Source organism: Psittacula echo (genome assembly GCF_963264785.1).
Source record: "Psittacula echo genome assembly, chromosome: 6".
NCBI classification, from domain to species: domain Eukaryota; kingdom Metazoa; phylum Chordata; class Aves; order Psittaciformes; family Psittacidae; genus Psittacula; species Psittacula echo.
In genome coordinates this window covers 45,788,764-45,804,920 of record NC_137743.1, presented here as the reverse complement: position 1 = coordinate 45,804,920, position 16,157 = coordinate 45,788,764, and the positions used below count along the sequence as shown (strand labels likewise).

The window sequence follows — 16,157 nt, the reverse complement described above, 5'->3', positions numbered from 1 at the left end:
GAACCTCTGGGTGGAGGGGGGACCCCGACCCTCCCTCGGGACCAAACCTGCTCCAGCTCTCTCTTTGCGCCCCCTCCCGCTGCCTCGGGAGGGGGGGTGCGTACCCCCGTATCCATGGCGATGGGAGGCTGTCCCCCCGCCGCCCCCCTCCGCTGCAGCCGCCGAGCAGCCGCAACCGGCTCGGCGGCACCGCGGTACCGGCACCGGAGCTCGACTCCTGGAGGTGGACTGGAGGAGGAGCGGGGACAAATTCCGCAAGCTCCCCCGGCGGCAGGCCCCCCTGCCCGCATGCCGGCAATGCAGCCCCCGGAGCCCGGCTGGGACAGTGGAGGTGAGTACCAAGATCCGATCTATTTCATTCATTTCAAATAGATGTCCAGCCTCTTCCACCCCCCGCCCCTCCTTCCGATCCCTATTCCATCAACCCAGTGTTTCCCTGTGGTGGTTTCCCTGAGCCAGGCAGGGAGGCAGGTGACCCATCGCCCCCCGGCCGGTTCCCTCGATCTCCTCGTCACCGCGTCCCAGATGTCGGCGCCGAACGGAGGTCGTCTCCATCTATCCAGCACCAACCCGGGCACTTGGCAGCCCATTATTTTCCTTTCCTCATCTTCCACCTCTCTTTTGAAATTGCCTGTGATTTTTTATGCATAGGATACCCACCTCCCACTAATGCTGCAAGACACTGTAGCTCAAAGAGGTAAAGTCCAGCAAAGTTTCAGGCTTAATATTGCAGGTTTCAGGCAATCTCATTAGAGTCTTTGCTATTCTGCTAAAGCCAGTTCATGTGGGTGCATCTGATGCTGATCAGCTGAAGCATCTTGCTCCAATAGCCCTGATGTTTCCTTGCCTCTCTGAGAGGCTCCTTCTCCTGTGCTGGTGCTGCAAACCCCTCTGGCACCTTTCTGAAGCTCTGCTGGAAATTTATTGGCCGAATCCTGCACCCAGAACAGTGGTATATTACCCAGACAGGGCAATCCCTGTGTGATGGAGCCTTAGAGAAGCCAGTGGTCCCAGTGGCTGGGAAAAGCATCTTGGATGGCAAGCTGAGTGCCGGCACAGGGCTGGGGGAGATGATATAGCTGCCCATCATGCAGTGGCTTTGCAGTGCTTTCTCAGAGCAGTGCTGACCTGCCGGTGGTTAGGCTGAGCCTTAAAGCAAAAATATGCCTTTTATTGTCTTAAAATCGCAGCCTGTGTTTGCCTGGAGCAAGTCCCATCACCACTGCAGACAGCTTCTGCCTGCACAGGGCATCCTCTTGTGTCCCTGCCTGCGTAAAGCTGGAGAAACCCAAGGGTGGGTGCTGCACAGACCTGATCCACCTGTTAAACCTGTGGTGACAAAATGTCATCCCCCTTCCATTAGAAGCTCTCAGGGTCCCAGATAACGGTTATAATTATGTATAATTATTGCTTTATATGTAAGGGGATGACAGGATCTTCCTTTCCCCAGCCCATCTCCCTTGGGTACTGGAGCTTTGTTGGGGAGAAGACTTTAGGGGATGTCACATTGCAGACCTCATAAGCGCAAGGAGAAGCAGCAGCAGACACCCAGGAGTAGGGATGCTCCCAGGCTGGCTGTAGTAGGGACCCACACAGATAAAGCTCCCACACTGCCAGAGCATTGCAGCGTCAAGACATGGATTTCTCTTCCCTGCATTATCCCTACAAAAATCCCATGAGAACAGGATGTCTTCTGTGCTGCTTTAATTCCTCATTAAAATAATGATATAAAATACTAATGATATAAAATAATACTTCAGAGGAGGTGCTGCAGTACCTTGGGCTGGGCTGTGTAACCCAAGGAGGAGGAGACTTGTTGGGCTATTGAGATGATGCCAGTGGGACACATCCCAGCCAGGCTGGGCACTGGTGCAAATACGGAAACCCACCTCCATATGATAAAGCATAATTGCTTTATCCTCTCCCAGCTTTGCTGTGCTGCCTTCCTTCCCCCAGGCCCTTCCAATGGCAGCTGGCCCAACTCTACCACAAGTGAGAGCCACCTCCCGAGGGAGAACTACACCTTCTTGGCGTACTACCAGCATTCCTCCCCTGTGGCTGCAATGTTCATCCTGGCCTACACCTTCATCTTCCTCATGTGTGTGATCGGCAACATCCTGGTGTGCTTCATTGTGGTGAAGAACCGCCAGATGCGGACGGTCACCAACGTGTTCATACTCAATTTGGCAATCAGTGACCTGCTGGTGGGCATCTTCTGCATGCCCACCACCTTGGTGGACAACCTCATCACAGGTGAGTAGTGGAGGGCAGGACAAAAACAGGGGAAGAGAAAATGGTGGGGTACATCACCCACCTTCTGCCCCCCACACATGAGGCCACCCTGTGGGTGATATTTTTGCTGAAGATGAGGAGGCAGGTGGTGGCCACTCAACCACTTCTGATGAAAGGTATAATTTCATTTACAGCTACTATTTTAGGGGGAGGAAAACCTTTTTCTTTGAGGCTTTGGACTTTTTTGGCAAAATAAGTGACCTCAATGCCACATTTACACATTTATTTAAAGTTCAGCCACTCTATCAAGGAACCCTGAAAAAAAACCCTCTTCTTACATCAATCTTCTCCTGTGCTGGCTCAGCTCTGCCCTTGACCTTTACAAAGATAAAAAGTGACAGTGGCACAGTTGGTGGAGTTTAACCACAGCGGTAGCTGGGCACAGGGCAGAGTCTGTATTTATTTATTATGGGGCGTGATTTATTTATTGCCAACAGCTTAGCATTGGGATCAAGAAACAAGACAAAAGCCCTTCTGACTGAGGATCATGAGGTCAGTCCCCATGAAAACACCCCAAGCCCTACATAAGGGTAAGAGAAATTACAACTACCATGCTTCTTGAGATTCTAAGAAATGTAACATGCATCTTTTTTACCAATTTTGGGGTTTTTCTCCAAGCATCTGTTGCTAAAGGCCACCTCTGTAAGAGCCAAAACGCAACCCCCCCATTAGGAGCAGGATTTAGCAACCCCCAGCGACAACACGGTAGATGGGGACATCTGGAGGGAGCTGGTGATGTAATTGTCCAAGCCAAAGGTGCCTACAACCTCCATGGTGTCCCTTCACAGGTTGGCCCTTTGACAACACCATGTGCAAAATGAGTGGCCTCGTGCAGGGCATGTCTGTCTCTGCCTCTGTTTTCACGCTGGTGGCCATCGCTGTGGAGAGGTATGTTGGCATGAACATGTGGGGACATGGGGTCCTAGCCACCTCCAGAGTGTTATGGTATCCCATGTGATTTCTATCACGGGAAATCTCCTGGGGACATCAGGAGCGTGTCCCAGATCTCCAGAAGGATCACAAAGTTACCCACGGAGAATCCCAGCACGGTGTCCTTCCCCACCTTGAGCTGAAAACACCCAATCTGGAGAGATCCCAACCTATCTCTGTCACCAAAAGCCATATGTAAAGAGAAACCCTCCTTATCCTCCCCTTCCACCCCTGGGTTCTGGCTACCCTCCTTCCTCAGAGACATCCCACCAGGTGCCCAAAGCCACCAATGCCTGCCCTCCCACAGGTTTCGCTGCATCGTCCACCCCTTCCGGCAGAAGCTAACACTGAGGAAAGCCCTGGTGACCATCGCCATCATCTGGATGCTAGCCCTGCTCATCATGTGCCCTGCTGCCATCACCCTGACTGTCACCAGGGAGGAGCACCACTTCATGGTGGACACCTATAATAACTCCTACCCCCTCTATTCCTGTTGGGAGGCCTGGCCGGAGACAGGGATGAGAAGGATCTACACCACTGTCCTCTTCTCCCACATCTATGTGGCCCCCCTTGCCCTTATTGTTGTCATGTACGCCCGCATTGCCTTCAAGCTCTTCAAGTCGGTGGCACCTGCCCATGGCCAAGAGGAGCCAGACGGGAGGAGAGTCTCCCGGAGGAAGGCCAAGGTTATCAACATGTTGATCATTGTCGCCCTCTTCTTCACTCTCTCCTGGCTGCCCCTCTGGACACTGATGCTGCTGATGGACTATGGCCAGCTGAGTGAGGGCCAGCTAAGCCTCATCACCGTCTACATCTTTCCCTTCGCCCACTGGCTGGCCTTCTTCAACAGCAGTGCCAACCCCATCATCTACGGCTACTTCAACGAGAATTTCCGACGGGGCTTCCAGGAGGCCTTCAGAGCTCCCATCTGCTCACTCCACTGCCATCACCATCACCACCACCACAGGCCCTACACCCCTAGGAGCCATGGGATCTTCTTTGGTGCCCGCAACCGTGTCTTCACGCATGCACAGGCCAGTGATTCACCACCTGCCTCTGAGTCAGGGCCATTGGCACCACGCCGCACTGGTGTCCACGCATGGGATAGCTGAACAGCCATGGCATCTCCGGACCAAGGGCTTGCGGGGTGGGAAACTGGGGGCTTCTCCACATCATGGAACAGGTTGCCCAAAGTGGTGAATGCACCATCCCTGGCAGTGTTCAAAGCCAGGCTGGACAGAGCCTTGGGCAACCTGGTTTAGTGTGAGGCATCCCTGCGGGTGGGTTGGAACTAGATGATTTTAAGGTTCTTTCCAACCCAAACCATTCCATGATTCTATGGGCCGTGAGTCACTGCAATAAAGACACATCCTGCAGATGCCACATTCCTGCCTTTGCTCCTCCACTTCCTCTACCACCACTGTTGCAGACTGGGGGTAGAAGGGGGGACCACCAGCCAAGTTTCCTGGCACCATGGGCCCTGCCAGGCCACGGGCAGGGAATCGCGACGTCCTCTGTCACATTCGCCACGCGACTCCGCGCCCCTCCTCTGCCGCGCCCCTCCCCTGCCACGCCACACCGACCGGGGCTGCCCGTACTGCTGCGAGCAGCCGCGGCGCGCGGGGCGGAGCATGTGTAACGACCTTGGCGCATGCGCAGTGGCCATCCCCTGAGCCCGGGGGGCGCGGCGCAGCGCGTCTGCGCAGTGCAGTAACCGGCGGGTTGCGCGGCAAGCATGGCTGGGTATAGCGTGGAGGAGCGCGCCGCGCCTTACAGCTTGGAGTATCGGCTCTTCTTCAGTGAGTCCCCGCTGCCTTCCTCGTCCACTTCCTTCTCCTCGTCCTTTCGGTGTGGGGTTTGGGAGGCTGAAGTGCGCCCCCTCCACAATGTGGGGTGTCCTCTTCAGGCCGTGCCTGACTCGCCCCCTTTTGCCTTGCAGAGGATGCCGCCGGGTGTTACATCTCCCCCTTCCATGATATCCCCATCTACGCGGATGCCGGCAAGGTAAGGGGAGAGGGTCGGCGAAAAAAGCACTCAGTAGTTCGCGTGGCCTCGTCGGCTTGGGGGCAGTGACAAGAGAGACCGCTGGAGCTGTGGGTGTGAGCGTTGGAGTATCGGTTCTCCGCTAGGAGAGTGGTCCTGCGAGCCTGGAATACCTGAGAGAAACTCCCGGTCCCTTGCACTGCTTCTTGGCAGGAGCACCTAACAGAAGCATCGTCAGATCTTGCAAAGACTTCACCTTTCTTTCGGATAGAGCGATGTAGGAGAAGAGAGCAGATGATCTCATTCTCATGTTTGTGTCTGAGATACGAGTGGTTGTCTTGAATTTGCCCATGAGGCCACATGAAAGGGTTTTGGGTTAAAAGAATCAGTTTTCTCTTTAGCTAAATATCTACATCCACGCCCATGGATGATATTTCAGGCTTGGGTTTTGACTGCAGTAAAGCCACTTTATAACCAGCTGCTGATCAGAAGGCAGGGATGTTAAATTCTTGCTGTAGCAGCTCCTGGGAACCTCTTGCCTCGCAAAAAGTGCAGTGTCGCAGGGCTTTTACATCCTTCCCTCAGCTGGTGGTTAGGCAAATTAGGCTGTTCTGAATCACTGCCTAAGTGCCCCAGCTCTAGGAAGCTGAAACGGCTGTGTTTCAGTTTTCACTGACTGCTTTGTCAGTGGGAACTAGGGCTCTCTGCCTCTGTTCCTTACCTTTGTAGCTCATTTCTCCTTTTAACACATACTAAAAAGCTGTGCGGTTTGAGAAACAGGGTGAATGAACTGTTGTAATGTTCATGGTGTAATTTGGAGATATAGAGTGGATATGGGAAAGGAAAAGAGTATGCAGAACTGAGAAATGAACCTCTAAAAAGTACCTGGTTGAGCTTTGAGGTACAGTTATTATCAGAATATGCTTTGGAAAGCCTGATGTGGCTTTTGCCTGCTCAGAAAGGAAAAGATAGGTTGTAATCATTCAAGGACAGCGGTGAAGCGGTTTCAGTGGCTGACTGAGAAAGCAGTTTTCAAAAGCAGGTATCTGAAAGGTAACTCAGGCAAGGCAAATCCAGGTAACACTACACTCTGCAGACACTCACAGAACAGAGGAGGAAAGAGCAGGGGAGTGAGCATAGGGGTGAGGAAGGTTTCCATGAACTGGTAATACTTAACAAGGGAAACTGCACTACTGGGGTTCATTTCACCTGCTTAGTGCTGCTTGCCAGCATCTCGGTGCCAAGTCGTTAAGAGAAGCAGGAATCACTGAAGGTCAGTCCCTGAAGTTACACAATAGTGCTGATCACATTAGACCTCTTTCTGTTGCTGAAGTGACTCTCTGCAGAGATTTAACTTGTTAATTAGTAGGTTCATTGCCAGCTAAGGTAGGAAGCCGAGCTAGGACCAGAAGGTTGCTTTACCCTGTCTGGGCTCCTTGATCTTTATCCTTAGACTTCTAAGACACTGAGAGGATTGCAGGGTGGGGTTGGTTTTTTTTTCAGTCTAGAGCTCAGATGTGCTGACCTCATCTGTACCTGTGTGTCTTGACATTGCAAAGGAATGACCTTGGGCTACTTACTGGGTCTCTTAGACTAAGGCACATTTGTCAGATCAGTTGTGGGAAAGCCGCAAGCCTAGCAGAGATGTACCTCCAAGTTATTTTTTGTTGCCTGCAAGGCCATAAGCACTCTGCCTAGCCAGTTACAATTACCTCATTCCTTTCCTCGAGCTACTTATAAATAAAAATAGTATATACCTTTTCACATATAGATTGCAAATGAACAGTAACCCTCTGCAATTAAGGGATGTGATAAACTTGTGTTAGGAAAAGGTGTGGGCAAAGTCAGTGATGTAACAGCACTTGTTGCACAATAGCAATCTAATTATGGCATGATACAGGTTTGAGGGGCTTTGCAAGACTAATAATAGTGCTTAACGTGGGGTTTAGAAACCTTGCTAATGCTAGATAGCAAGGTTTGACTTTTTGTTAAAAGCCGTAATCTCTACGAACAGCAAATGCTAAGGTTCAAGCATGGAAAAGCTTGTTTTCTTCAGGAGGAGCCTGACATTGAACTCTTGAAAGTCCTTTCAGCCCAGCTGAAGTCAACAGTAGATGTTATCAAGTATCACCTGTAAACTAGATACTGCAAGATGTGGTTCTGTTTCTACCCTACATCTTTATCCTTGCACCATGCTGCTAACAAGGTCTGCTTTTATAGGAGTGTCAATTTGGAGTGGGAGAGCTCATGCATCTTTCTCTGCTTCAAGACAAACTAGAATATTTGGGAGTAATGTTCTCAGTTGGTGAGAATAGTACATAGGTACCCATGTTATTAACTAGATGGCTTACTCCTACCAACTGTATCAAAACTGGCACTGGGGCGGAAAGCTGTGGTTTTCATGTGAACTGGCTGTCATGCTTACTTATATGTTAAGTTTAAATTTTTAATTAAATTTTATGTCTAGTTTAAAGTGTGGTCTTGAGATTCCTTCCCATTCACTGATTTTGCTTTCTTCAGAATGTGTTCAATATGATTGTGGAAGTACCTCGATGGACAAATGCTAAAATGGAGGTAATTACATTACAGTTCCTAGCTTAAGTGCTTGAGCTGACTAGTCTGTTAATCTTTGGCTTTGCTGATTCTCTCCTTTTTACTTCCACCTTGTGAATCTGAGTGTTTCTAACTTCTCGTGTAAATACTTGCTTGATGCTGAAGGTTTAGTATGGAATCTGAGACTTGCAGAAGTTACAGTAACTTAGTAGTCTTCTGTGACTTCTGATTAAAGCGGCATCTTCTGGCTCTCAACCCCATGCGCTTCTGATGTTTGTAAGTCTGCTGAAAACTATATTCCAGGAGATGACAATGCAACAGGAAATGGAGTTATTCAATATCTGCTGTGGGCTTCAGGGTCAGCTCCTGGTCTCTTGGCTTGTCAGATAGTGGCCATCTTCATTTAAAAAAATATATAATTAAATTATTGGTTTTTCTTAGAGCAGAGTGAAAAGATTTCTGTAACTTTTCTTTCAGATTGCAACAAAGGATCCTTTAAACCCAATTAAGCAAGATGTGAAGAAAGGAAAACTGCGCTACGTAGCTAACGTGTTTCCCCATAAAGGTTATATCTGGAACTATGGTGCTATTCCACAGGTACTATGATTTGTCTCAGTGCCTCACCCTTTCTGCTTGGGAGGAGGGAGGATGACTGTGTGTGTCTCTGACTACCACTACATTAATGAGCAAAAGGTTGGCTGAGAGTCTGAGCTGGAGCACAGCATTTGTAGCTGCATATATAGTCTTGATAATGAAGAGAACTTGTTAAGAAAGCAGGGGTACTTTTAAGTAGAAATCTCAAGAGTTAAGTTTGTAGCTCATGCTGTGAACAAGTTGTTTGAGGATGAGCAGCTGTTGCGCCTCTCCTTGGCCACCTGACTGTTTGATTGGACAGTAGCTGGCAGGTCCTTGTCTTTGGATCAAGGAAGGTGTCACTACACAAGGAACTGAGCATCTAGCAATGTAATGCCCTCAGTTCCTGCTTGGTGAAGCATAAAGAGCTAAAGTTTTAAACTAATGGTATAGAATCTCAGTGTACAGCCCTTAGGTTTAATCTTCACAGAAGATTCTTCTTGCAGTGAATTAGCTGATTGGTTTAGGCTTTGGATGTGGGCCACAAAGATCTGAAGACTGTATCTTTCCCATTTCTGCCCCTCTTATCGTTCAGGATCTAAAACACACAGCTAGACTAATGTATTGACCTGTTGGATGGTGGTGCATACCCTGTTCTCAGTATTGGTTCTGAGTGGCGGAAAGGCACTAGAAAGCCCTGAGACTGTGCACAAACATACTTTCTCTGAAACAGCTGGTAAGGTGGGACCGACAGATGGTGACACCTGGATGTATGCTCTTAACTGGCTGGTGACTGTTAGGTAAAGAGGACCTTTGAGCAACGCTGTTTGCCTCTGATGTTCTCCAAGGTTTGAGTTTCCTTTGAAGAAATAAATTCTCAGTGACAGTTCACAGGGCAACACACCGAATTTTGTAGCTGTAGTCTTGACAGCAGTGCATGTCAAGTGTTTCCTCCAAGTGGGTTAAGATGGTATTTCAAAGTTAAATTGTTTCCTACTTGGATGGATTCTGGAGCCAGTTTTTTTTGTACAGAATTACAGCTTTTGAAGCCTTACTCACTCATGTGTTAGTGATTCAAAGTTGTGTACGCACCAAGGACAAGTGACTGAACTTAACACTTCCTTGCAGAGAAGTGTGATGGTGATTCTGAAGAGTCCTTCAGCACCACCCAGATTTCAGTACATCTTCCTGAGTGCTCTGGATGCATCACAAGGTCTTGACTACTTCAGTTGTGTCCTGGCATGCAGGAATTTGGAAAAAGCATTGCTTCTTTTTATATCTCAATAGCCTTAGAAGTAGATGCTCCTTACGGTGCAAGCAGGCACAGTGTCCTTTTGCTCCTGATCAGAAGTGTGTTTTAAGCAGCTATTATTTTTGGAGGCATAGCTCACATGCCTTCTGGAGTCCTGTCTTTCGGCTTATGCTCGCCACTTTAGGTGAGATGCACTAGGACGCTGGGTAGCCCAGCATATGGGACTCTGCATTCCTGTCACTGCTCTAGTGTAACAACGTGTCTTTAATTGTTTAATTAAAAGGAAACAATCTACCCTGTCTGTCTTCTGGCTCTGGTGGACTGCTATCTGGAGTTCAGGAAACTTCTGTTAAGACATGAATAGGGAGAGGAATAAGCAGGCAGCCAAATCAATGAATGTTCTTTATAGATGTGAACTTTGCCTTTATGTAGCTGTGCAATGGAGGAGGAAGTCTGGAAAGTTGTTGAAAAATGGTTTGTCAGTAGGAGGGAGCAGTTTACTTTGGCAAGATAAGACCTTTTAGTTTGGATTCAAACTGCTCTTGCAGGCACAAGTGAAATAGTAGCCCAACCACTAGATCTGAAAGCTTGTGTGAAGTGAGCCATCCCCTGTATTTTGGAGGCAATTGCATGCCTGAAATAAACCTGCTTTTTATTTCCTCTTGAAACTGGAGAGTTCTTATTTGCATAGGGTTTTTCTGGTTTGTTTGGTTGGTTCTTTTTTTTCAGACTTGGGAAGATCCAGGTCACAAAGATGAAAATACTGGCTGCTGTGGAGATAACGATCCAATTGATGTGTGTGAAATTGGAAGCAAGGTAATGCATTCTAAAGGGTAGCTGTCTTTTGAAACATGTCATTAATGTCTCTGACGTCAATTATCCGGAGACATTATTCAATTCCTACCTCCTCTACCTTAAGAATGTGATTTTTGCCTTCACTGTCTCTGGAAATTGTTGATGAGGTCTTACAGCACAAGCCTTGTGAGCCAAGGATTATGAACTGCTGATAAGTGATACCTAATTTCCTGGTACTGCTTGCTGAACTCTCATAGCTCGCACAGTCTCCTTTTGTGCATTCCTTGGATGCATCAATACAGACAATAAGGTCTTTGTCCTTTCAGGTCTGCTCTCGAGGAGAAGTTATCAAAGTTAAGGTACTGGGCACTCTGGCACTGATTGATGAGGGTGAGACAGACTGGAAGATAATTGCTATCAATGTTGAAGACCCTGAAGCAGACAGCTATAATGGTAAGTAACAGGCGAGAGGAGCAGGCTTAGTTAACAGCCTGTAGGAAACTTTCAAATCAGGATGTGGGCTTGGTCCTTCTATGCCATGGTATTGTTTGTGATACTGGAAGGACAGCAGAACAGGATGTTGTCAGTCCTATATCAAAACATCTTACTGTTTATCCCAAATTGTCCGCCTCCTGCACTGCTTGGCATCTTGAAGAAGAGAGTGGTTGTAAAGCCTGTCCTCTGAGTGGAAGGAAGGGGATTGTCCAGTAAGTCTCTAATCAAAGCTGTTGAAATGAGTCCATGCTCCTGGGAATCAGGATATACTGTGAATATGAAACACTAACTTTCTTGTGCAGATACCCACTTTGTGTCTTTACTGTAACCTGTCTGAAATGTTGCAAAGGCTATTTGAGGAGGGGCTGAAAGAGAGGCAGCTCAGAAGAGCAGGCAAGTAGCTAAGTAACTTCTGTCACTAGGTCTGGCTAACAAACCTTTTCTTTCTGGCTAGATATCAGTGATGTCAGAAGAATGAAACCTGGATACTTAGAAGCTACAGTGGACTGGTTCAGAAGATACAAAGTACCTGACGGAAAGCCAGAAAACCAGTTTGCTTTTAATGGCGAATTTAAAGACAAGGTAGGATTGCCTTTCTTTGTTACTGTGAACGTGCAAAGGCACCCCGTCCACAAACTGAGCTCAGGGTGCCTGGGGACACGAATGAGTAGTTGCTGAGAGAATGTGTTTCTGTGAGGCTACTAATAGTTGACTTAATTCTTCCTGCTGTTTTTCCAGCCTACTGTTCAGCTTATCTCCAGCCTAGTGCTTGCAGGAATACTAGGAGAAAAAGCATAGGGTTATCAACCTGCTGCTGTTGGATATTATCAGTGTTTCTTTTAGATGACATTGATGTGAAATCACTTTAAGGGCTGGGAGCCTCTTTGTCAGAACCAGGATGGAAAACACCAGGTTTATTTGCTCCTGCTTTGGAGCAAGGGTGCTTGACATCACCCTTTGCCTCCCTTGCTCACTGGTTTTGTTCCACTGCAGCCTGGTGCAAGTTGAAGTGCACAGAAGTTAAAATGCCTCTTTCTTCAGGCATAAAATGTTCCCTCACACCCTTTGAGTAAGGTTCTGCTGTGGCAGCATTGTACCTCTGCCTCTTCTCTGGGTTGGGTCAGATAACTTATGGTTCCTGAGTGGGTGAAATCTTGCTTCTGCATACTTCCTGCTGCTGGTCCTGCTGTGCTTTGAGTGTGTTAGTGAGGTGACTCAACTGCTAGAGCTCCAGAGTTGGTGCAGAGAAGGCGAAGGCCTGCAAAGCCCCACCTGGGAAGGAAAGGGTAAGGAAGGCTGAAATGGAAGTCATGTAGGAGTGGGCCTGTCCCCTTAGGCTTTAGCACAGCGGTAGCTTGGGTGGGCTGGGACATCTCACTGCCTCTCTGGATGGGTGGAACCAGAATCGAGGCCAAATTGTAAAATAGGGACAAATAACCTTGCACATTTATGCAGTGTTTTACTTGGCTCTGTATGGTATCAAACCAGGATACTTATTACTGGTGTTGATGCAAACAAAGGATTTTGTGTACTTCCTTCTTCAGCTGACAGGTTAATGCCTGAGCATATAGCACTTTTTCTTCTAAGGGAAAAAGCCATGATATGCTTGAAAGCAGGTTCATTGTGAAATAGTTGCAAAGCTAGAGTAGGTGCATGTCGCTTCCTGTTGGTCTGCACAGCAGTTGAATGATTGACCCGAAGTGGAAGAAAGCTCACAGGTATGCTGGGATCAGCTAGCTGCTGGAGACAAACTGAGAGGGAGGACAGCAGAGTGGAGATGCTTTAATAATGTAGCACTGGCCTGAGACTAGAATATCTGTGTTCAGTTTCTTTTGGCCTCAAGCTCACTAGGTGACCTTGGCATATCCTCCCATCTTGAAAGTAAAACAGTTCATGTTATAAATCTCTGTTGTTTCAGCTGTTGTATGCTGGGAGGTTGCTGTTGTTCCTGAATGGTGCAGTAATGAAACAGGGCTAAGAGTCCTTTCTAGAGTCAGAAACTGTCTAAAATCAGCTTATAAATAGTGGCCCATTGTTCCATGTAACTGATAGTCTGGAGAAGATGGTCTAGTGCTTACCCATAACATGATGTTTGTTCTCACCTTCACCTTTTAGGATTTTGCTGTGAACGTCATTAAAAGTACTCATGAACACTGGAAAGCTTTAATAGCAAAGAAAACTGACGGAGGGGAGATCAACTGGTAGGTTAATGCTTGTGGTACTTTGCACGTTCCTTTCCCCTAAACAAATAACACCAAAGCTGCCTTTCCTGAGTGGTGCTATGCTTCCTGTTAGCTGCTGGCTGTCTCTGCAGACCTCCCCCTTCAACTTGGCAACTGTAACAGTGATTCTTAATATTCCATTATTGAATACTCCTGGGAGAGAGACTTGGCTTTCACATTCTCACAACTGACCTATCTCTTCTAGCACAAACCTGACGGTGTCCAGCAGTCCCTTCTGCTGTAGTCAAGAGTGTGCAAAAGCTACTGTGGATGCAGTAAGTACAGATTTCAGTATCCTAACCCCAATGTTAGTATTGGGCAAAACAATACTATTTGTGTGGTTAGCTGTCCTGTCTGTGTGAATAGTGCATTGTATGCTCAGAACAGCACCTGTTTCTGATTGAATAGGATATATGTGGAGCAAGCCAGACTTTCCTCCAGAGGCTTCTCTTTGCCCTTAAGTCGTCTGGGAGATGGAATCCAAACCCGAGTTTGCATGAAGGGCTAAACTTCAGCTTGGCTGCCAGCTGTTCAGATAGGGTTTAAATATTTGGCCTTCCAAGAGCTTCACAGTACAGGTCATCATTTGACAAAAGGAAGACTAATTCCTGAGAGCCTTGCAGCCAGGGCCCTTGCATTCTTTGGAATGAAAAGCTTAAAGTTCCCAGTGTAGAACTCATGTCCAGTTTCAGGGCTTAACTGCATCTCCCTACACATGCGATGTGCTACTGGTAACTTCGGAGGGGTTAGAGGACTGGGACAGAAGAATCAAAATGCAAGTGTTGCCTCAGTGTATGGAAATGTGCCTGGAAGCCAGAGTCTCTCCATAGCCTTGGCGAGACTCTTGAAGCCATTGCATTGGTTTGAAAAGTGCTTGTATTCTCTGGTGGTATCCAAATTACTTTAAAGTTTTTGAAAGTGCAGCCCTCATGGAGGATGTGTCACCATCCAGGGCCCGTTGCCTCTCTTTGGTTGCTAAGTAGCAGGTGAAAGCTCTTCAGAGAAGTTTTCTGAGAGTCTCTTGTACTTCTGTTCCACCATCACATTGTAGGTTCAAAAAAAGCAGGCTGCCTGCAGCTGTATTGATGCTGGAGCAGTAACTGCTTGTAGTGAAAAGCAGATGGCACTGCAGCCTGTGCTTAAAGCAGGGCACCTCTGGCATGCAGGACATCTATGGAATGAGGAGGATGTGGAGATGACAGGACTCGTGCTGCATGTGAACTCATTTACTCCCTCACAGCTGACCAGAGCTGGCTGCCACAGACCAGCTCATGCTGCTTAGATCTTAAATGGTGCTCATTAAAGACTTGTGAAGTTCTAAATGATGTCTTGTGAGCTTTGGGTTTAAGGTCAACCTCTGTCAGCAGCTGCTGTCTGCTAACGCACTTCTCGTTTCAGGCACCACCGTCTAAAGCTGCCAACCCAATCCCACCCGAAGGTGAGTCTCAAAACCCACATTTATATTCCAGTACTGACTGGTGACTTCCTCAAAGGAATTATCAGTAGGAAAATTAGGGTCTTTGCTGATGGCTGGGTTTGGCTCTAGCACCAGGAGAAATAAAGGGCCTTCTTGGACCTAACTTGCATAAGTAATGCAGTTTAATTCCTGAATAACATCTGTTGTTGTTGCCTTACTCCTTTGTTTGGGTACACAAGGTGGGTAAATGAGTGGTAAGAGAGACCTGAGGTGCAGTAGTTTGCTTCAGAAGAGGTTAGCTTGTCCTGAAAGAGCCCTGCAGAGGACTGAAGTGCAGTGATAGCAGGAGACCAGTTTTGTTGGTTCTGCAAGATGGGTTTCATCAGTATCCTTAGTGAAGGCGAGCCAAGGAAGGGAAGTACTCCCTACCCACACAAAGCAGAGGCAGAAATTGGATGCATATTCAGTACTTCAGTTGCAGAGTTACACAACTCTGTAAGAATGCAATGGCTGTGGGATGAATCCTCACTCAGCTGTCATCTTTTCCTTCCATGCAAGGTTGCGGTGGGTTCCTTGCATGGGAAATCTAGACATTGTAGCAGGGACAAGACCCAAGGGCAAGCTAACGATGGTGTTGAGAATCCACAGTTGTGTGGCACAAAGAGGAGCTAGGCTTTCATTTGCAGTCTTTCCATGGGCAATAAACTTATGAAGAAATTGATGTCTTCTGTGCAGACAGGGGAGTTGGAGGCAAAATGACTTTGTCTCCCCAAGCCAGTTGAGACAGAGGGAAGCCAAGCTAGCTCTGGCTTGCTGTCTCTGCTCACCTGAACTGAATCATGCCTGGGTGCTCCCAGTGGCAGCCTGAGTGAGGGTGGCTTCTTCAGGAAAACAAACACGTTTGTTTTGCAGGGTCACACAAGAACCTGTTTGCTCTGTGGTGGAGTTGTTGACAGGAGCACTGGAGGTGACATGCAGTGCTGTCTGACTACTTAAAAAGTGGGTAGCTACTGAAGGAGTAACCCCCTCATGGTTTGTTTGGTGTTTTCTGACCTTTACAGTTGACAAGTGGTTCTACTACCAGAAAAACTAAGGCCTGGGACAGCTGTGTCCTTCCCAGTACAGAGTCACCACATCCAGGAATAGACCGAACCATAGCTTCAGTGTCAACACCAAGGAGACATTGCCTGTATCTTTGCTGATTAGAATTCTGTTATCTAGCAGTGACGTGTCTGCTGCACTGAGGTCTGGTGGAGGCTAGAAGCCCTAATTTATAAAACCACACCACCCTGCTTGTGCATGGTTGCACGGTGTGCTTTGTAAACCCTGACTGAAGATCACTCACCTGGTACGTGTATGGATGCTAGAAATAAAACCTACTGAAACAGCACTGCGGAGCTCCCTTTCCTTTCCCTTCATGTAACAGTCTCACACCCCTCGGTGTTAGCGTGGGAGGGTGTTTGGGAGGGGATTACGGGAGGAGTTACCGGCTAATGCAGTACCGTGTCCCTCGCAGGGCCTGACCCTCCTCCGGAGGGGGTGCGAGAACGGCTGGGGGCCGGTCTCGAAACCGGCTCCTCCCCAGCTTGGCGTTACTGCTCGAGGGCGGCCTCGACCCCCCTGCCTCCTGGTGCGGCCCCGCGCC

General features: G+C 48.0%; 2 protein-coding genes across 3 annotated transcripts; both read left to right on the top strand.

The window, feature by feature from the left end:
* Positions 1-288: 288 nt before the first annotated feature.
* NPFFR1 (neuropeptide FF receptor 1) lies at positions 289-4,334 on the top strand (the record flags this gene model as incomplete). The annotated part of the gene is made up of 4 exons (XM_080622004.1): positions 289-331; positions 1,957-2,253; positions 3,081-3,180; positions 3,530-4,334. The coding sequence occupies 4 exons, from the start codon at positions 289-291 to the stop codon at positions 4,332-4,334; spliced, it is 1,245 nt and encodes a 414-aa protein (XP_080478130.1).
* A 570-nt stretch (positions 4,335-4,904) lies between these two features.
* PPA1 (inorganic pyrophosphatase 1) lies at positions 4,905-16,128 on the top strand. Of its 2 annotated transcripts, none has more exons than XR_013957108.1 (11): positions 4,905-5,021; positions 5,162-5,226; positions 7,726-7,779; positions 8,236-8,355; positions 10,313-10,399; positions 10,705-10,831; positions 11,328-11,455; positions 12,989-13,074; positions 13,301-13,370; positions 15,574-15,860; positions 16,029-16,128. XR_013957108.1 is itself a non-coding variant. In XM_080620265.1 (11 exons), exons 1-11 carry the CDS (start codon positions 4,958-4,960, stop codon positions 15,603-15,605), a joined length of 873 nt encoding a protein of 290 aa, XP_080476391.1. In that variant the 5' UTR covers positions 4,905-4,957; the 3' UTR covers positions 15,606-15,723. The 2 variants fall into 2 exon arrangements, 1 of the variants encoding a protein (XP_080476391.1); XM_080620265.1 differs by lacking the exon at positions 16,029-16,128 and adding an exon at positions 14,494-14,533 and having other exon boundaries at positions 15,574-15,723.
* The last annotated feature ends 29 nt before the right edge of the window (positions 16,129-16,157 follow it).